Below are 22,156 nucleotides of genomic sequence, written 5' to 3' on the forward strand. Positions count from 1 at the left end.
TATGCTCATTAACCTACAGGGGGTCAGATTAGTTTTCTGGACATATAAAGTACATCAAATGTTCTGTCTGTCAAGTGTTCTATCCTGCGTTTAGTTGCTATGGTGATATCCCTACTTTTCCAGATTTTGTCCATGTTTAGCAACGCGCTTCGCCCCAATGCTATCCTACATTTTATCTCTGGCATAGATTCTCCAGCCTGGTCAATTTCTGAACCAAGGAAGTCTTGCATGCATTCTATGACCTCGTTGTCGATTTTAACTTTAATCGTTTGCAATCCAATTTCGGATCCAGGGTTTCCTAGGGGGCTTTCTCTTTCTGCCATTATACAATGGCGCCATCTACTGGCTAGAGCCAGTACTGCGGTATGGGACAAGCTGGAGAGGCCCCAACAGAGTGACCAGTAATATACAGTAAGAATACTGTACAGCCTTCAATCAGAATGTCTTCAGACATCAGACAGTGCATTGGAAAGGGTTAATTTAGCAATTTTTTACAGTCATCATAATTTTGGTCTTCTTTGAATTCAGGTAGAGGACCATTTTTTTTCACTTTCAGTTTTAATCTTACATATCGGCTGCTTCAGACCTGTTTCTGCAAGCAGAGTTGTGTCATCTGCGGAGCAGAGATTGTTGATGTTTCTGCCACATGACAGATCCTCCTTAATACAATATTATGGAATGGCATGTATGCATTGGGCCTTATCTATCTTCTCAGAGCCTATTAACAAATTAAAGAGGTAATACGACTGCAATTGCTGTTAACCAGAGCAAAAAGAAGTGTTTTTGCTTCTGGAGGACCCAACATATCCAAGAATTACTGGGGCCGTCCAGTGATTTCAATGGGAGCTGTGTAATTCTCTATTTCCCCTGTGGTGGTGCTGTAAAGAACTGAACACTTACTATCTAGCTTCCCCACCGATTACAGCTGATCACATCTGGAGATTCTGATCAGCTGTGATTTAATTCTTCAATGGAAAAGAGATTTTTAAAAGTTGGCTACTCTTTTAAAGAAACGGATCTAATTATAATCTTATATCAAGAGTACCTAAAACCAGAAACTTAAGTAAAAGTGAACATGGGCATAAAATGCATGCATTTCGAATATTCTGTTATTGCTCTTGCAGTTCTTACAAAACACAAAACCTGCCAAAAACCCAAATTCGAGTCATAGGTATCAGACACTACAAATACCTAAATGCAACATACACTTAATGGCCACTTTACTAGAGGCATCAGCTCATTCATGATTGGAACTTCCCTATTTGGAAATTAGTCCTGTGACCCCTGAGTGCAGCATGCAATTAAGTCAAGAAGTTTTCTTTGGATCAATTTCATGGTGAATCCACATTAGAATGGGAAATTGTAGCAACCTCTGTGATTTTGAATGTGGCCTGGTCCTCGCTGCTAGATTAGTCGGGGCCAGGATTTCACTGCCAATCCTGTAAGGTATTATCTAAATGCACAACTTGTCGTTCCTTAGCACATATGAGCTATAACAGCAGACGACCAGTTCCAGTGCCATTACTGTCTAAGGAAAACAGAAAGACGAGAGTCCAGTAGCTAGAAGGATGCAAAACTTGGATCACAGGGCAGTGGAAAAATGTCCTCTGGTCGGATGAATCCAGATTAGTGTTGCACCATGATGATGGGAGGATCAAAATTTTGACCAAGCAGCATGAATTGATGAACCCTTCCTGCCAGCCGTTCAGAACATGTTGTACCAATTTGTGGTGACTGCATGGGCCAATATTTCTGCTGAATGATTTCAACACCCAGTGGAATGTATGCTATGAATAATTGCTGCAGTTCTGAAGGCCAACATGATACTAGAGGGGATCTCTAAGTGGCCATTCAGTGTATATATCATGAACTCTGGACATTTTGCTGGGTTTGATCCGGCGGATCTGTTATTCCATTTCCCGGCCATGCTACATTACATCTCCAGTGAGAAAGAGATAATTCATCTTGTGTTGGACTTCACCATTCCTCACCTTATTATCTTCTGTTAGTATCTGCCATATCTATCCTGCCTGTCTGTTCACTCATTGCGTGAAGGTCAGTGTCCAAACTCATGTCTTGTTCCTATGTCCTGATCCTGTTTCCTGACCAAGCCATTCTTGCTGTTTATGTCCTGTTTTCATGCCTGTTCCTGCAAGTTATTGTCTGTTTTGGATTAAAGCTTTGTTTTACGAAGATCCTGACTGCGCCTCTCGTCACTACGAGGTCTCGTCCATGAGAGGACCTCATCAGCTCCTGGGGACCCATAACATCCCCAATTGACAGTATATAAGCAGCATATCATATTTACTATTATTTCTGTGTCAATGACAACATTAAGTGACAAAAACACCCTCCTTCAAGGCTATATAATACTATTAGACACACAAGTTATGTAGATAGGGTATACACGTATCTTACCAGCACTACTTCCTTCTTCCACCTTACTGACGAATATCCCCAACCCATGTTCTGAACCGCCTCGAACGCTGAAGCCCAATCTTCCATCGAGGGTTTTCTCCACTGTGATAGCGAGAATTGAATCACTTTCATCACTGTTGGCTGCAAAGAGATGGATAGTGATATTATTTTTCTTTTTATATTAAAACATACCTAACTTTTCTGAAAACGCTTCCATGTTTGTTCATGAAGAATAACACAATTTTGGCCATTATATGACTAGTATTCTGTGTTTTCCCCATTTTTCTCTTCTGCAAGGTGTACTAAATCCTCTCAGAACTGGCAGGAGGAACCTGGCTGCTGTGCTGTGTACTATAGACTGTACACAGAGAACTTCAAATCCTCCTCTCTGTCTGTAACACATATAAAGAAACATATTATCATGTAGGGCAGTGTACAGAAAGAGTGAGCAGTGGAGATGTGATTTCTGTAGCTATATTTAATGCTGCTGTCCCAGTGATTGTTGTGACACATGATATCACAGGAAATCAGGTGGCCGCTGTAGCCAATGAGGATGTGAGCACAGATGCCAGGAGAATGAGCGATGACACTGCAGTGGCTCCATGGCTGCTGCGGTCACATGATTAATTAGGATATCATACGTCACCAAATTACCGGGACCACAGTGAGCTGCAGCACTGGATTCCAGTGGCCTTGGAGACTATTTTAAAGTAGGCTGTGCTATTGAAGCGGGGTTGTCCAGTAGATGGACAAACCCTTTAATAAATCTCCCTCCTAGTGCCTACATATATTTTTTTATTTATGATCCTACTAAACTTTTCACTTATTTCTTAGTTACTCTATGAAAGGTTTGGAGTGTAAAGGACTTGCAGGTTAATGGCCTCTCCAAAGCAAAGGCGAATCTTTAGTTGAAAATAACGGCATAGCAGTATGTAGGGAAGAGCAGAGGTGGCTGGGTACGCTGCTGAGGGCGAAGATCATGGGCAGATAAAGTCAGAAAGGTGCCAAGGTCAAGGCAAATATGACCTCAATTAGTGAATAACCATACACAAGTCACATAAAAATTCTTGGTCAATAAGAAAAAAAAACCTTGGGGCAGATTTAGGCCAGATTAACTTCTGCTCTGGAATCTCCATCCGGAGGTTTCATTGCAGAACGGGCACAAAAGGCTAGAAAAAATAACGCCCCATGAAGTGCTTTTTCTTTTGGCCAAATATCAGACAGCTGAGTGGAAATCGGAGAGACCCCATTATAGCCAACGGGGTCTGTTCAGTTCCGTCACAAGACGGACCCGTTCAGCCAGGGGATGCCCCTTTCCTGCTGCCTGAAAGCAGCAGGAAAACAGAATCCCAAACGCGGAAGTGAAAGCAGCCTTACTAATACTAACTAGAAGTTAGATAGTGCAAACTAAGACAGGCAGTCTTAAAGCAAGCCAGATCATCCCAGTGGCTCATGCGGGTGGTAAATCAGTTACATTTTAAGACTAACTTGTCTAAGTGCATGCCATCTATTAATTGGCTTGATTTAAAAAAAAAATTTCAAAAAATTACCATTCTCTTTTCAGAAAATGTCCAAAAACACAAAGTAAATGTAGCATAAAGCATATAAGACAGTTTTCTGGTGCAAGTTGTGCCAGAAAACTGTCATATTTTGAATAGTAAATCTGCCTCAATATGTCAAAGGTGAAGAAGCAGACAAGAGCATACATGGCCCTGCATGGACGTAACAAGTCCTCCAGATGGCCCTCATAGGGCTTATATGGACCGGAATGGTCATCCTGAGACAACCTTTGAAATTTCATTGTAACCACTAATAGTCCCTGCAAGCAGGTGATATATGGCTTTTTATTGATCCAATTGTTCTACATGCTCTTGGAGATCTCATCAAGGAAAACTCTTCTGTAAAACAGCTGCTCCATTGTTCTGGTTTCATGGCCCCCTGGAAATAATTGGTTATCGCTAGAGAAAAAGATGTTTGCCAGCAACACATTTCCCCTGAAGTAGCTGAAATGGAGTATTATGTGGTGTCCATTCTAATGAATGGATGACCATATGCGGTCCACTCCACCAAGTAGATGTTCTATGTATGTTTCTCCATAATGAACCTAGTCAATAGGTTTATACAATATATATCGTCCTACAAGGTATTCATATTTAGATAAGCATGTGACAAACGAGACATTAAGTGATGTAGAGAAAAGCATCCAAGCACTTACCTTCTAAGGGGGAATTTATCAAAATCACCCTTCCCATCGGGGAGGTCGCTCGCAGCCCTTTAGGGTGACCATTTCCTGGTCTGGTCAGTTTCCGAAATAAGTGCCGAGCTTTAATTGAGGAGTCCCTCCTGGAACTCCTGGGGAACTCATCATTGGTCATCTCACTGTCATCCACTTCAATAGCATGTGCCATGGCGGCGGGACGTGAGGGCAAGTCATAGGGATCCTAGAGTCTGATAGATGCTGTGGCTGAAGAAATTCCTGTGTGCTTGCACATAAGAAATTCCCTCATGTCATTTCCCACCAGAATAGATATATACTGAACATAGTGAGAAGAAGCATGTCTTCAGGCCATGAATGGAAATTCTGTCTTTGCCATTGTAAATGCCATTCATCAATTACAGTCACCTAAACCAGGAGAAAACATTTCAGTTAGACATGTTTAAACTGTTCTGCATTTCATATGTCTATAGCAACCTTGTTGGGTCTCCTGCTCTATGCTGTCTCGGGGCAGTATATGATAGCTTGTGGATATTTGGGTCTTATTTAATTTGGCATTGTGTGTTAAAAGTTGTTTAAATGCTGCTAGGACAAATAGAGAAAGCACAAGGCACTTGCTTTCCCCAGATTTGGGGTAAATTAGTCTTGACTTGGGTCTGTATATTGGGGCACTATAGTCCCACTGTATTTGAAGGCTCCGGCAGAGGCATTTATATAGTCGGTCATTCTCTAGCAAGTACTTTCTAACAGATATTTATTATGGAGACTCTCTTTGAGTGTTGCGTATGGGGAAACACATTGAAGCAAACAGACCCTTTTCGAAAATGAGAACTACTTTTCAGACAACTTATGTTCATCTACTATCTTATGTTATTCTCACCATTTCTGTAATATACTTGCATTAAAAATTTTGTTTCTTTCCACTGTAAATCACTTTTGAAATGGCTACCACTAGAGGTCTCCCTTCCAGCTTCTCTGCAATCCACTCTCTGTTGTTAGGTACAGAGCTTCTGTAGCAACAAGAACACATGGATGTTTTCATAGTAACAGGGGAGGGGGCTATCCTCACAAGCAGCTCCCAAGCACTCAGAGTCTCTGCTTCTCCTGCTATTACAGAGTGTGGGTGTTTGGCTGTGTGTGCGCCCACTTTACACACACACACAAAGACACATTATATTGGGTTTACTAACCATTTGGCCAGAATGTCTCTAAATGCCTGATCAGCTTGGAAAAGCAGAGTGGCAGGCACTCAGATACTGCCTCCCTGCAGATTGGACCAGAGACAGTGCAATGTAGCATGGAAAATAAGGGCAAGGAAGTCAGGACAGTGAACTACTGACAGAATGCTAGGCTTGCCGCATGCCCCCTCCATGAAAGTGAATTGAAAACAGCAGAACTGTTGAAAAATGGTGAAAAACGCCTGAAAATCAGAATTTACATGCAAAAAAACAGGCTTCCAACAGCAGCAAATGTGGTGTATTTTAGAGAACTTGTTGAAAACTCAGGTATGCTTGCATGTGTTTGATATGCTGTATTTTGTCACCCGATGTCCACAAGTAAGTATCTGATTCAAGCTACTGTGAAGTGCAGCTTTGAAAGGAACGCCAGGTCACCTGTAGATGCGGCACCTCTGGAAGATATACCTGGCTACGTAAATAATTAACAGGAGATTCTGGCTTCCTGTACGCCGCGCGTAAGGAGATCTGAGGAGCAGATGCATATTCTGTTCCGAAATGTGAATTATGACTGACTTGTACCATCATGTCATATGAAACGTCTGCTGAACAAACAACTGTAACAAAAAAGATACAAATAGAAGAAGCAAAGCAGTAATGCAACTATTCTACTAATCATTTCATAACATAATGGCAATGATCACTAGAATAGTATAGCAGCATTTATGTTGCATGTTTTGCCCTGTTTACTCCATGACATGCATCAATACAGCTGAATATGCTGCAGTAACAGCTTTGTGTGCTGCAAACTCCCATCTCTGTAGGATGACAGGCCTGGATCATATGACAGGTTGCTGTTACACTTCATAGCACTGTATAACAAATACAAAAGGATGGAAGCTATTTAATCTATTCCTCTCTATTTAGTCCATAGGAGAGTAGTTTCCTCCACTGACCTTCCCACAGGAAGCTGTTTCCTCGTCCAGAGGTGCAACAAAGTTACTTATGAGAAGTATAAACTACAGTATAGAAGCCTAGTAAAAGTTTTTGCTTATGCTACAGTTCAATTTGTAGAAACTCTCTCAAAGTTATCCTCTTCTAGATCATACAAAGACTTCTCAGTTATTGCATCAAGTAGAAATTCACTCTCTATTGATGCATAAAGCACCCTCAATTCTCATCTATCTCTATATATCTATAGAGGGGGCCAAAATAGTATACACACCGAAAAATATCTGCATAGGCCCCCTGCACACGAGCGGAAATTCCGCGGAATTTCCACTGCTGGAAGCCTGCATAGGATTGCGTTAATAAACGCAATCCTATGCAGACAGCCGCGATTTGGCCGCGTGAAATATCGCGCGACAAACAAAACGCGGCATGCTCTACAGAAATGTCACTCAACCGCCACTGGCTCCGGTCTGCACATGCGCCGGCTAGCCGCCACATCAAACAGCCGGAGCCGCCAGGTGAGTAAGCGCTGGTAACATTGGTTAGAGTTTCACAGGGATGGCCACATGGTGGCTTTAGCAATTGCAAATTGTACAACTGCTCACATCTCTAAAGACAAGACAGTAATACATAATGCCACAATAATTCAATTTGGATAAAAAAGGGCATAAGCACTATGTTACATCCATGCAGGCCAGGGGAACAACGCCCTACACGAATGCAAGCCAAATATGGTCTGGAAAGGAAAGAGGGGGGGGGGGGGGGGGAGGATGTACATACATTCTGGACACCAATAGCATAAACCAGAATGGGCATACAAACAACGCCAAAAGACCGATGTACTACAACACTCAGACAGATGGAAATATCTAATAAGTTAGTACTTACAAGATATTGGTTTATATTTTGGCCAAAATATACAAGAGCACAAGCCCACGTCACCTAAAAAAGGAGTCCTGCTTACAAGCGGGGCAATCGTCCAAGTAGGGACGGCCCAACGCTGGAAGCTAGGGGCCAGGCTAGTCCTTGATGGTAATAGGCAGGAACACAAGACAAGGAAAATACAACATACACACTGAAACAGGACACGTCACACCTAGGGTAGTCAACACCTACAGACATACACTGAGCCCAAACCTGTTCACACCAAGTGACTGAAACATAAAGGGAACACCACACAGAAAATCAGCTATGCATACAGACACAGAACAAGACACTGTTCACACGGAATGCCTGAACACCTGTAACCAGACACTGAACACGTCATTGTTCAATCAACAGACACAAGGGAATCCCACCCAGAACTTCATGCATGCAACTTACAGGAAACAAGACATGCATGACTCCAAGCATCAAAGTTCTGAGAAAGAATGAGATAATGGATAAATAGCAAATTAATAAATGACCGACACGCTCTAGTCAGAGGGGCTGGTATTTATGTGCAGAAGAACAGAAGTGATTGGCCATCTGGAGCAATACACACCCAACTAGTTCAGTCATCCCACACAGGTGGATGTGTTCTCCTGGAAACCCATAGGACTACAGGTCCCAGGAGCACAACGTGGCACAATATTGAAGTGAGCATACATTTCTGTGCCCCTCTATCTGTGTGTGTAACTATATAGACAGATAGGTAGATATTAGAGATGAGCGAACCTACTCGTTTAGGGCAATTTCGCAATCGAGCAGCGCTTTTTTCGAGTAACTGACTACCCGGGCGAAAAGATTCGGGGGACGCCGGGGGTGAGCGAGGGGGTTGCAGAGGGGAGTGGGCAGGGGAGAGAGAGCTTCCCCCCTGTTCCCCACTGCTACCCCCCGCTCCACCATGCCGCCCCCGGCGCCCCCCCCCCCCCGAATCTTTTCGCCCGAGTAGTCAGTTACTCGAAAAAAGCGCTGTTCGATTGCGAAATCGCCCTAAACGAATACGTTCGCTCATCTCTAGTAGATATACATATGTATAGCTATATAAAGACTTATTTTAAAAAAATGGGTCGAAGCTCAACTTGTCTGATACAGCATAGCTGATTTTAATGAAACTGCAATACTTTACTAGTGGTTTACCGCAGGGCTAAAGGAATTTTTGCTAGGATATGCAATTACTTTCCGATTAGTGAGTTTCCGTCAGCATAGATGACTCATCAACAACTATAGCTCAGTTCCATTCAAGTGACTAGGGTTGAGTTGCAGTACTTGCATGATGCTTATTTGGGAGAGATGCCATGAAGGAAAAAATTAGCAGTTGACGAGTGTAAGTGTAGTAGGAGCCCTACCAATCAGCAAGCAAAAAATGTTGTCAAAAACCCCTTTAAACTTTGTGAGTTATCAGAGTCCCAAAATGATGCAGTCCTAAAATGTTACATGATCCCAGATCAACTCTGCTAAATCTGTAATCCTATATTACAATTCACACATATTCGAGTGAGACACATCTGACCTTCAGGGAGAAGGGGGGCCTAAGGGGATAGATTTGCCCAGGAATTTCTGTACGGACGCTCTGTGCAGAAATTCTTTACATTTACAGTAGTAGCAAAGTGGATGAGATTTTCAAAATGTAGCTGCAGAAATAATCCACACAAAACCTGCGTGGAAATTGACATGCGATGCAGAATTCAATTCCACAGTATGTCAATTTTATCGCCATTTCTGCTGCAGAATTCGTCTCTTCTCAATAAGGGGGCGAATTCTACACAGCAATACGTGATACAACCGGCTTCAAAATTTGCGCAAATGGGGCGGGTTTTGAAGCAAACTTTCCGCAGATGATCTACAGCCAATTCCCGCTGTGGACATTCCACTGCAAATCAGCCCTATGTGCACCCAGCCTCAGTGTGTAGCTATTGCACGTATCTGTTTTGTTACCTGATCTGTTTCTTCTTGATAATAAAAGACATTGGGACTGAGTAATGAAAAGGAGAATCACTAATTTAGGCCATAGTTACATAAGGTGCCTTGGGCTACACAGTATGCCTCCATAGCTAAAGAACGGGAGTCATGAGCCAGAACTTTCTTTGCTGGATGAGTAGACACACTGTAGTATCAGACCAGTGAGATATAACAGCACCTTATGGATAAGCAGCTTGTTTACCAATACTGGTTGTCATTCGTGATACATTGTATCAATGCAACTAATGGAATAATATAAACATTAAATACAAAGAACACATAAATGCTTCACTGTTTAGACTCTGAGCAGGTAAACACGCTCAGCCTAGCAGTCTCCAGACGTAACTACTGGCTGTACCTTATCACTAGTATATGTACAGATGTAGCAGAGTTGAACTTGACTTTTACCATTTCAGTTCTACAAAGGCTTTTGTTGTGTTCAGATATAAGAACAATAACTTTTCAATATCTTAAGATAACTTTCTGCGACAAGTTATTACAGTCATGTTAAACTTTGCTACATCTGTAAATACTTTTCAGATGAGGTTCAGAAATGAAACACATTACCATTAATAGATCTGATACTGGGTCTATAAGACTAGATAAACAGGACATGTAGCTTTCAGAGTTCTAGAATCTATTTTTCTGCTATGGTACAAATAGTCCTAGGAGAGAATAAAGTTATCACATGCAGAACGTTCACTTACTTTACATTTGTCGTTGCAGATGGATAATCTGATGCTGTTCTGCTTCCACTGACTGCTGTGTTACATCACAAGCCTGCACTGTACATGTGTAACATGACAGGTTCACTCCTGCGCCCTCTAGTGGCTCTCATCATCCAATAGGAGGAGCAATGCCTGCCAAACTTTCTGCATGCAAGGTTACATGTACTACACAGTATTACAATATGCTTGTATGGACTGTACTTTTTAAGCTGGCCAGGTACCCATAAAAATCAGGCAGTAGAGATGAAGAAAGGGAATCCGTGTCTGCGTGAATTTAATATACAAAGCTATATTGTGTATAGAAATAAACAGCGTATGGAAATGGAATGAAGTATAAAAATCAAATACTGAAGTTAGCCCGGCTACACACGACTGCATGCTTTTTTCTGCGCATGCATCGGTTTATTTTACTGCACTTTTTGTCCCCGCAAGGTATGTTCATTTGTGTACAGCAAACAAGATATACCAATTGAAATGGCTAATTAGTTTGTTTTGCTACTGCCATCAAAGAAGCTGCTCAGAACACAGCATTGTGTGCACTCCTCACAATGTGGTGGCTGCCTGCTGTACTAGGATGGCTCGCCTCTCTTGATGAGGCTTGTCCAAGATGCCAAATTGAGGACACAGAAGATATATAAGCGCACAACACGGGCAGGTAGGGTATTATCATGGTGCCGCACTCCGAGGGTAGATTGCGATGTTACAATGTAACTTCCTCATCTAGTATCATTCCTTCACTGGCTGAAATGATATTAAAGCATACAGCCTGCTGTCATCTGTACCCATACCCATACCTAAACTGTACAGCCTGGAGGCATCTGCACCTGTACCCATACCTAAACCACGCAGCCTGCAGTCATCTGTACCTTCAATCTAGTCGGCCTATTGGTATGCGGTTTAGGAGTTTTATATCAGCTCCACCTTTCAGAGGATGATGGTTATACTTTTGTATAGCCCTGGGCTGAGCTGGGCTTTGACTTTCTGGTTCAGAGAACTTTGCTATTTGTTACTAGTTCCTGACTGCTGCTTTTTGTTTTGTATTCTCCATCTTCCCTGATTTTTCCTGCTTCCATAGGCTGCCTGCACACGAGCGGGTCGGATCCGGCGGCGAGAATTCTCGCCGCGGGACCCGACCCGAGAGCCTGCAGAGACGAGCGCGTACTCACCCGCGCCTGGCGGCCCCGGCTCTTTCATGTGCCGGCTGCGGCGCAGCCGGCGCATGCGCAGACCGGAGCTGGCGGCTGGGTGAGTGCATGCCCCGCACAAAAATAGGACATGCCGCGGTTTGTTTGCCGCGCGAGATTTCGCGCGGCCAAACCGCGGCCGTCTGCATAGGAGTGCGTATTGTAATGCACTCCTATGCAAACTTTCAGTGGCGGAAATCCCGCGGGTAATACCGCGGCGGGATTTCCGCCCGTGTGCAGGCGGCCTAAGGCTAGCTTCACAGTGGCGTAAAAATTGTGCATGATTTGCGTGTTGCAGGACACACAAATCTCGCACAGATATGAAACCCATTCTTTTGAATGGGTTTATTCACATTAGCGCTCTTTGCCTGCATGGCACCGCATTGCAATGCTATGCAGAGAAAAAGTTGCAGCATCTCTCTGCAGTATTGCCTATTGTTTTCAATGGGGCTGGTGGCAGCAACTCCAACACCATTTAAAGCAATGGGAGAACTCTGCGATCCTCTGCCGCAGCTGTGGTGGGGATTCCCTTCATTCCTGCAGCAGTGCGAGGCTGTTTTCACATGAAAACACCTCACAATCACGGGGTGATTCACGCCCATGCCAGTGTGAAGGAGCCCTAAGTGTTTCCTTGCACCTTTTTACAGCTAGGGACACCCAGGGAATACTGCTAGGTTCCAAATGCTGTGTCGCCCTTTTCAGGGCAGGTACGCAGCTGTTAGGCAGATCTGGTCAGGAAAAGTATAGAGAGCATTGTCTACCTTTTCGTACCAGTCTCTATTGTTTTGGCATCTACATCATAACTTGTCCTCCTTCTCTTGTCTCTGTGTATACCTTACATGACTTGACTAATCTAACATGACCTCGAGTAGGCTACTCTGTTGGGATGGGTATATTCTTCCTTATTCAGAATAAGGTAAAGCTGCCCTTACCTCCAGTGATCACAGGTGACTTCTCTCTGATTGGTATTTTTAGGATCAGTATCCAGCTCATAGTTATCTCTCAGGACTGCAAACCATGCAGCCTGCAGTCCTCTGTACCTATACCCAAACCAAAACCATACAGCCTACTGTCATATGTACCCATACCCATACCTAAACCATACAGCCTGCAGTCATCTGTATCTACACCCATACCTAAACCATGCAGCCTGCAGTCATCTACACTCCTACTCCTACCTAAACCATACAGCCTGCAGATATCTGTACCTGTACCCATATGTAAACCATACCGCCTGTAGTGATCTGCACCTATACCCATACCTAAACCATACAGCTTGCAGTCATCTATACCTGTTCCAATACCTAAACCATACAGCCTGAAGTCATCTGTACCTGTACTCATACCTAAACCATACAGCCTGCGGTCATCTGCACCTGTACCAACACCTAAACGACTCATCCTGCAGTCATCTGCATTCCTACCCCTACCTAAACCATACAGCCTGCAGACATCTGTACATGTACCCATACCTAAAGCATACAGCCTGCAGTCATCTGTTCCCATACCTAAAGCATACAGCCTGCAGTCATCCGTACCTTTACCTAAACCATACACTCTGCAGTCATCTGCACCTATACCCATAGCTAAACTGTACAGCCTGCAGTCATCTGTAACCATACCTAAAGCATATAGCCTGCTGTCATCTGAACCCATACCCAAATTTTACAGCCGGCAGTCATTAGCACCTATACCTAAACCATGCAGCCTGCAATCAACTGTACCTGCACTCATACCTAAACCACACAACCTGCAGTCATCTGTACCTATACCTAAACCATACACCCTGCAGTCACATGCACCTATACCATATAGCCTGCTGTCATCTGTACCCGTACTCATACCTCACCTGTACAGCCTGTAGTCATCAGTACCTGTACCCATACCTAAACCATGCAGCCTGCAGTCATCTGTACCCATACCTAAGCCATACAGCCTGCAGTCATCTGTACTTGTACCCATACATGAATCGTGCTGTGTGCAGCTGCAAAACACATTTACATACATGAACTGGTCTCTTGCTATGATCTTTCAAACATTTCCTGGACTACATGAACATATGTTTGTAGCTCTTTAGGCATGGCCCATATCACTATATGCAGGAGATATATGACTTATACCAGCTGTACATACATAATTATATACATGAGATATCCAGGTTATACCAGCATGGTCTATATCATAATATACAGAGAGATGTATGACGTATATCAGCTGTACATATATAATTATGTGCAGATAACAGCCTTGAGTTGCGCTGCAGGGGGGGAGGGCGCACTGCGTGGGCTTTCTCAGGGGTGCAGCACTACAGTGGCAAGGAGGGGCTTCTAACAACTGCAACCCTTATAGCTATGCCACTGCTTGGCATACCATGGCTAGGTGAATCTGGAGTTTGGGTGAGGACAATGTGTGAAATCTCCAATTCAAAAAAAAAAGTTTTCTACATGTAAGGTAATATAAGCACTGAGCAGAGAACATTTCCTATCCATTAGATGGATTACAGCATCTTGGATGAGTGACCAGGTCTTATGAATTAATCATGAGACTCCCACTAACATCTCAAGTGCCATGCATTATCAGACATGGACATACAAAGCAGCGATCTTGAAGAATTTCTACTGGTCTATTAAGAACTCCAAGATGTATAGAATACAGTCCTCTATGTCATGTCTGATGTTCGCTCTGTTAGTAGATCAGGCAGACTATTTGGCCAACTCAACTAGAATGATGGGATGGGAAAGCAGCTTGTCTGTCGCTATTTGACAGTTGCCTGCAGATAGAGTTATTGAATATTGGATTGTTTGTCTCTTGAAGCAACTAATTCCTTAGTCTTGAAAATCTTAAAAATATCTTACCGTTTTGTACAGTGCTGTGAAAAAGTATTTGCCCCCCTTCCCAATTTCTCCTATTTTGGATACTTGTCCTGGAATGTTTCAGATCATCAAACAACGTTTAATATTAGATAAAGATAACCAAAACAATCACAAAATGCTGCTTGTAAATTATTTTATTTATTGACGGAATAATGCTGTTTGGCATTATGTGAAAAAGTAATTACCTGCTGAGCTATAAAATCAACCAGTTAACCATATAGACAATTGGGTTAAATTCCACTAGCCGCACCCATCCATGATCCCGGTTAAGGGGCTAAGAGAAGTTGGGAGGCCCCAAGATAAACTTTTGCACCCAGGCCCATGAGCCTTTAGCTACGCCCCTGCCTGCCAGTATTTCAGCATCACTTAGAAAGAACTTGTGGGAATAAGGTTAAAAAAAGCAGGCGTTGATGTGGCACTGCTGGAATGAAAGCTGTCGCCAAGAAAGGATGCGAATGATTTATTGGCTATGTGTTTCAATGGCGGAAGGTTATTGTTCTCAGCAAGAGAAACAAAATAATCGGGTAGATATACCACGATTTAATGACTAACAAGAAGAAATGAAGTTACAGCAAGCTTTCGAGACTACTTAGGGCTCTTCATCAGACTAGTTAGAAGAGATATAAAAAATGATAAAGTTGCTGCTCACCTTCCCTTCATCCCACGGCATCTGAATGTTCCCGGCAGTAGTTTCATGGATCCTTTGCTTCACTGCCCAGTTCTGGCGGCATTACATACAGGAATACACAGGAGAAGAAGCTGGCTTCACACGAAACAGTGCTTTGCCTTTATTAGATTGTGGCACAGTACATCAGAATAGACAGAACACGTTTCAACTCACAAAGGAGTCTTGTGAGTTGAAACGTGTTCTGTCTAGTCTCATGCACTGTGGCACAATAAAATAAAGGCAAAGTACGGTTTCACGTGAAGTCAGCTTCTTCTCCTGTGTATTCCTCTAGTTAGAAGAGACCCAAGTAGCCTTGAAAGCTTGCTCTAACATCATTTCTTATTGTTAGCTATTAAATGTGTCATATCTACTTGAACGCCAGCCGAAAATTGCAACCATCTGAAGCATTGGATTCCAATGCATTCGTTCAGATGGTCGATTTTCTGGCACGTAGAATTGGCCGGCCAGGTACACATTCCAGCTGGCCACTTTTACATGCAAAATACGTTGCTGGTTCCCATAGACTCCTGTGAGAGCCGCAAGAAAAGGGGAGGTAGTTTAGCAGCTGCTTGCATTGCTAAAGTACCTCCCATTGCTGGCAGCTCACATAGGCTGGGGAGAGAGGGGAGAGAAATTAGCACGGAAAGCACTGCTAAAGTCCCTCCCCCTTCCTTTGCGGGCAGCTCCCATAGGCTTCCATCGGAGCATCTATCGCTGCAATCAACTGGCAAAGGGAGGGGGAGAGACTTTTGCAGCGCTAAAGTCTCTCCCCAGGGCAATGGGCGAGAGAAACGGGAGATTTAGACACAAATTGGTCGTGGCATTCTCTCATTTATGCAATTTCTGGGCACAATGCTGGCAGCTGAAAATTGCAACACCCATGTGAAAATGGTGCGATGCAAGTGAAAACACAGAATTATGACCCAATGATTTTCAATGGTTTTGTTCCCATTTACGATGTTTTCACTCATGCGATGTGGCTTTTAAAAAAAAATCGCAGTATGTCTTATCTTTCTGCATTTTGGGATTTTTCTTCTAGCCCATTTTTCCCTTTGGAGCCTTCTTTTTATCGCATTATCAATTTGGAAATGACAACTTCATCTAAATGGTCTGATGAATTCTGAAACTGAAAAACGTAGCCGATAAATTGTTTACATTCTTTGTTGGTGACGAGTCTTCATTCCAGCAGTGCCAGATCAGCTCCTGTTCTTCTTCATTATTCTCACTGGTATTACAGAGGTCCCTCACTGCAGCTGGCATTCAAAGCCATTGCTAAGCCTCTGGGACTCCAGTTAACCACAATGAGAGCCATTATCCACAAATGGAGAAAACTTGAAGCACTGGTGAGCCTTCCCAGGGGTGGACGCTCTACCAAAATTTCACCAAGAGTCTATTGACTGATCGAGGAGGCCACAAAAGAACCCAGATAAACACGTAAAGAACTTCAGGCCTCATTTTCTTCAGTTAAGGTCAATGTACACAATTCCCCAATAAGAAGTACACTGGTCACATGACCTATTCCCTGACCTGCTGTCATTGTAGGGTCAGATCTCCTGCATCAGTGATCAGGGCGGGGAATGTAATAGACGACTTCACTCCCATTGAAATCAATGGGAGTGATGTCCTCCATTACACTTCTGACTCCTCAATGCAGAGGAAGTATAATAGAAGGCATTACTTCCAATGATTTCTATAGAAGGGAAGCCATTTATTACACCAACGTGGACGTCTGACAGTGGGCTAAAGGATCAACTGATCGACAGGGACCCCTTCAAGGCATATTTTATGTATGTTATCTTGTAAATAATGTGTAGTTCTGGCAGTAGTGATATATGTAAACCTGTATCTGATCTTAAACACTTTACTGTAAGGACTGTGGATGTGGAACCACTGTGTCAACCTACCGAGTAGGTGACGATTCGATCCAGCACGGCTGAAAGCCAGCCCCAGTGTGGGAGGTAAGATAGGTAAGATACCAGATGAAAAGCCCCGTATATGGATGGAAACTAGGGAAGGTATCTTGCCCTAAACTGATAACCAGGAGAGGGAGACCCCTGCCTACAAGCGAAGCACTCGTCCTGATAAGGATGACCCCACGGTCTTCCTCTAGGCGCTGACTTATCCTGGCGGGCCAGAACACCTGTAGGACAAAGATAGAACAACACCGGGGAGTAACGAAACAAAGGAGGAACAAGCAGACAAGGATTAACAGAGAAGCAGACAACGGTAACAACAGACTACAGAATACACGAACGAAGAACACAGAACACAAGAAGAACACAAGGTAGCAAGGTAACTGCCAAAGCAGCGGCTGGACATGAAGTGAAGGGAACAAAACTCTCAACAACACTGCAGCAAAGTCTGAAAGGCTCAGGGCAGCTATATAGGGCGGTGATTGGAAAAGGAGCATCAGCTGAACAGGAGGCCTGAAACTATTAACCCTAGGAGTGCTGGAAAAGAGTGAATATAAGCTCAGGGAACAGATAAAATGGGATGACACACATGTTTTCCAGACACAGAAGCAGAAGATTGTGTCTGAACAGTGCACCTAACAGTTACATTGCATTCTTAGATTTCATACTTTTTTAAACATTGACGATGATTATCTGTTCAATTGAGGCCGACTTTCGGTTACTTTAGGGATCATCGTTGTTTTCCTATCCTTGACTGCTTCTTTCAGTTCTTCCATGTGCATGTCTAGAAGAACTGAACTGCCTTGATTACGTCCAGCCAGTGTGTTCTTTGGCGTCCTGTGGAGATTATCAATGTTTTCAGAAAATTGGCTCGTATTATATGTCCAAAGTATAAGAGCCGCTGTTTGGTGATTTTGCCCTCTAGCAATATTTGTGGTTTGATACGCTCTAGGAACATCTTGTTGGTGACCATTGCTGACCGGGGTATATGCAGCATTCTTCTCTAGCACCATAGTTCCAAAGCATCAATTTTTCTTCTATCTGTCTTCCCAACATTCGCGTGCGTATATGGAGATCGGGAAGACGATTGCATTTATCGTTCAGATCTTTGTAGCATTAAAGTTCAATGAAAAACTGGGGAACCCCATAGAATTAAAATGCGCCAACTTTCTGGTGCTTATTAATACTACTGGAAACCTAACCACATTAGACAGGAGGACTTGGTGCTCATTTGTCCTCATCTCGTTTCCATCATCATCATACATCCTTTGTTCACTGTATATTTGCTAACATTGAAGATCCCATCCTCCATTTAGGTAAGGGGTATTCTTCCAACTCGGGCTGGGCATCCTCCTTCCAGGGCCCTTATTGCAGCTGCATACCCTCGTACTCATACCCTTGAACAATAATCTTGTAGATGGTAACTGCAGTATGTGAACAGACTCTCCGATGCTCTATAAATGGGTACAGTTATACTGTTGGTGCAGTTTTTCTTTGTGGAGACTGCCTAGTAGATGTGGGGAAACTTAAAAGGCCATGCAATGCTCCTCTGGGAAATTTGGTATGCCAATGGAAGATGCACTTAATTTTCCTCTATGTTCTCCTGTAGAGAAGAAGAATGGCACACAGCAGGAGGTGGCTGTATATGGTATATATGGGCTTGTGTTAAAATTATGGGAATTTAAGACTCTATGGCGGAAAGTGAAAAATTCCAGCAGTGAAGCATTTTTTATCACAAAGTTCACTTAGCAGTCATGAATGGGCTGGGTGGTATAATGATCAGGAACAGGAATGCCAAAGTTTGATAACAGACAGTGTAAGGCGTTATGATTCAGCCGCTTCACATATGTTACAGTACGCTTCAAAAAGGCTGGCCACCGAGTGCATGCGGTAGAAGATTCCCAGCGGAAGAGAGATTTTTACAACAATCACCCACAGTGTGAAGCCATAAAAAGACTGTTCGATTTGGCTCACCAAGTGTGGCCGGGTACCGTAGGCGTACAGAATCCAGACCTGCGGATCATACAAAGCAATTGTTGTTACTGCATACATGACATAGGGCTAAATGACACTGAGATTTCATGGCTGTTGACATAGGCACAATAACCTGAACCTGGTTAGAAAGTTACACCGAGTTTACATAAACTGAGCAGCTGGGAAAAAACAAGTTCAAGTTTATGATATTTTTGCATTTCTGAATGTTGTAGGTAGTTCTCCATTTTATTTTAACGTGTTGGAAAAATACATGTTCCTTGGCTGAGACTCGTGAGTGAGCTGCTGACTATCCATATATTTGCTGACCATGAGGAAATGACTTCTGGGAGAACTAGATTTGGTAAGAGCACAACGGAGTATTTTTCAATATGGACGTTTTGCCTTTAAAGGATTTCACAGAACTTCACATTGATAAGTCATCGTTGTGTGACCAATGGGCAAGAAAAATGAAAAAAGCACATACACGATGGGAGGAATTGGGAACATACAGAATGGGAGAATGGACCCTAATGGTACTCCTATCAGTGAGAGGAAATAAAAAACCCCTTCATTGCACTACCTGATACAGTGCTAACTTTGTGAGGACCTGTGTCTCGTACTGCAACTCACAGAATCATAGAATGGTAGAGTTGGAAGGGACCTCCAGGGTCATCGGGTCCAACCCCCTGCTCAATGCAGGATTCACTAAATCATCCCAGACAGATATTTGTCCAGCCTTTGTTTGAAGACTTCCATTGAAGGAGAACTCATCGCCTCCTGTGGTAACCTGTTCCACTCATTGATCACCCTCACTGTCAGAAAGTTTTTTTCTAATATCTAATCTGTGTCGCCTCCCTTTCAGTTTCATCCCATTGCTTCTGGTCTTTCCTTGTACAAATGAGAATAGGGCTGAGCCCTCTGCACTGTGACAGCCCTTCAGATATTTGTAGACGGCTATTAAGTCTCCTCTCAGCCCTCTTTTTTGCAAGCTAAACATTCCCAGATCCTTTAACCGTTCCTCATAGGACATGATTTGCAGACCGTTCACCATCTTGGTAACTCTTCTGTGAACCTGCTCCAGTTTGTCTATGTCTTTTTAAAATTAGGGTGCCCAGAACTGGACACAGTATTCCAGATGAGGTCTGACTAAAGAAGAGTAGTGAGGAATTATTACTTCACATGATCTAGACTCTATGCCTCTCTTAATACATCCCAAAATTGTTTACCTTTTTTGCTGCTGCATCACATTGTGACTCATGTTCAGTCTATAATCTATTAGTATACCCAAGTCTTTTTCACATGCGCTGCTGCTTAGCCCAATTCCTCCCATTCTATATGTGCTTTCTACATTTTTCTTGCCCAGATGTAGGACTTTGCATCTCTCCTTGTTAAATACCATTCTGTTAGTTGTTACCCACTATTCAAAATTGTCTAGATCTTTTTGAATTCTTGCTCTTCCCTAGTGTTAGCTATCCCTCTTAGCTTTATGTCGGCAGCACATTTGATCAGTTTCCCCTCAATTCCCTCATCTAGTTCACTTACAAAAATGTTGAACTGGACCTAGGACAGAGCCTTGTGGTCCCCACTTGATACATTCCTCTACTTGGATGTGCAGCCATTTATGACCACTCTGAGTACGATCACTCAGCCAGTTGTGAATCCACCTAACAGCTGCCTTATCAATCCCTGATTTGGTCATTTTTTTCAATAAGTATAGTATGAGATAGTTTGTCAAATGCTTTACTAAAGTCAAGATATACTATATATATCACATTTCCCTGATCAACCCGGTTAGTGACTCTGTCCTAGGAGGAAATTAGAATCGTCTGGCATGACTTGTTTGTTACAAACCCATGCTGGTTCTGGTTAATTACTCCATTCTCATCCAAGTACTTGCATACATGCTGTTTAATAATTTGTTTATAGTTCTTTCCCGGTGTAAAAGAGGCTGTTAAATCTCCCTTCATTCCAACGCCACAGGGTTCAGTATTGGCCCCATTCTTTTCAATATATTTATCAACGACCTCATAGAGGGGCTGCACAGTAAAATATCAATATTTGCAGATGACACAAAATTATACAATATAATTAATGCAACGGAGGACAATGTGCGGCTACAAACGGACCTGGATAAGATGGGGGCTTGGGCAGAAAAATGGCAAATGCAGTTCAATATTGAAAAACGTAAGGTTATGCACATGGGCAGCAAAAACGGATGTTACCAATATTCACTTAATGGGGTATCGCTAGGGAAAAGCGAAATGGAAAAGGATCTAGGGGTATTAGTGGATTGTAGACTAAACTGGAGTAAATAATGCCAGTCAGCTGCTGCAAAGGCAAATAAAGTCTTGGGGTGCATTAAAAGAGGTATAGGGGCGAGGGACGAGAACATTATCCTCCCACTGTATAAGGCACTTGTCAGGCCCCAGATGGAATACTGCGTACAGTTCTGGTCACCGGTGCTCAGGAAAGATGTCACAGTGCTTGAGGGGATTCAAAGAAGGGCAGCTAAACTAATACATGGAATGACAGGACTGGAATACCCAGAGAGGCTATCCAAATTGGGACTATTTACTCTAGAAAAAAGACGGCTAAGAGGTGATCAAATAACCATGTATAAATACATGAGGGGACAATACAAGGATCTCTCCCGCGATCTGTTTACACCCAGGACCACGACGGTAACAAGAGGACATCCGCTACGTTTAGAGGAAAGCAGGTTTCTTCACCAACATAGAAAGGGGTTCTTTACTGTAAGAGCAGTTAAACTGTGGAACTCTCTGCCTGAGGAAGTGGTGATGGCAAAATCCATAGAGGAGTTTAAAAGGGGACTTGATGTCTTTCTGGAGAGGAAGGATATTATAGGTTATAAATCTTAGGTTAATTGTAATCCGGGTTTACAGGCAGGTAGGAACTATTAGGGGTTGATCCAGGGAACAGTCTGACTGCCATTAGGGAGTCGGGAAGGAATTTTTTCCCCAAAAGGGCTATTTGGCTTCTGCTTATAGTGATAAAGTTCATTGAAAAAGAAAAAAATTTGACACGCATGTAGCGAGTCAAGGGGAGACGTGATGACGTCAACCTTACCTTTCCAGGTAGCGAAGTCTCCGCCCAATAGTTCTTAGTGAACGGCGTGCACCGCTAATGCACATGGACAAGTGAGTCACCTGTTTTA

The 22,156-nt window shown here is 43.1% G+C and overlaps 1 protein-coding gene across 1 annotated transcript in view; it reads right to left on the reverse strand.

The window, feature by feature from the left end:
- PDZD7 (PDZ domain containing 7) overlaps positions 1-10,411 on the reverse strand; it is an 86,326-nt gene extending 75,915 nt beyond the window's left edge. Inside the window, exons 1-3 of the mRNA XM_066600935.1 lie at positions 10,350-10,411; positions 4,634-5,041; positions 2,419-2,559 (exon numbers count right to left, since the gene is read on the reverse strand). Of these exons, the coding sequence (XP_066457032.1) occupies positions 2,419-2,559; positions 4,634-4,826 (334 nt within the window). The 5' untranslated portion in view covers positions 4,827-5,041; positions 10,350-10,411. The remainder of the gene's footprint in view (positions 1-2,418; positions 2,560-4,633; positions 5,042-10,349) is intronic.
- Positions 10,412-22,156: the final 11,745 nt, after the last annotated feature.

The sequence above is a fragment of the Eleutherodactylus coqui genome, chromosome 4 (genome assembly GCF_035609145.1).
Source record: "Eleutherodactylus coqui strain aEleCoq1 chromosome 4, aEleCoq1.hap1, whole genome shotgun sequence".
NCBI lineage: Eukaryota > Metazoa > Chordata > Amphibia > Anura > Eleutherodactylidae > Eleutherodactylus > Eleutherodactylus coqui.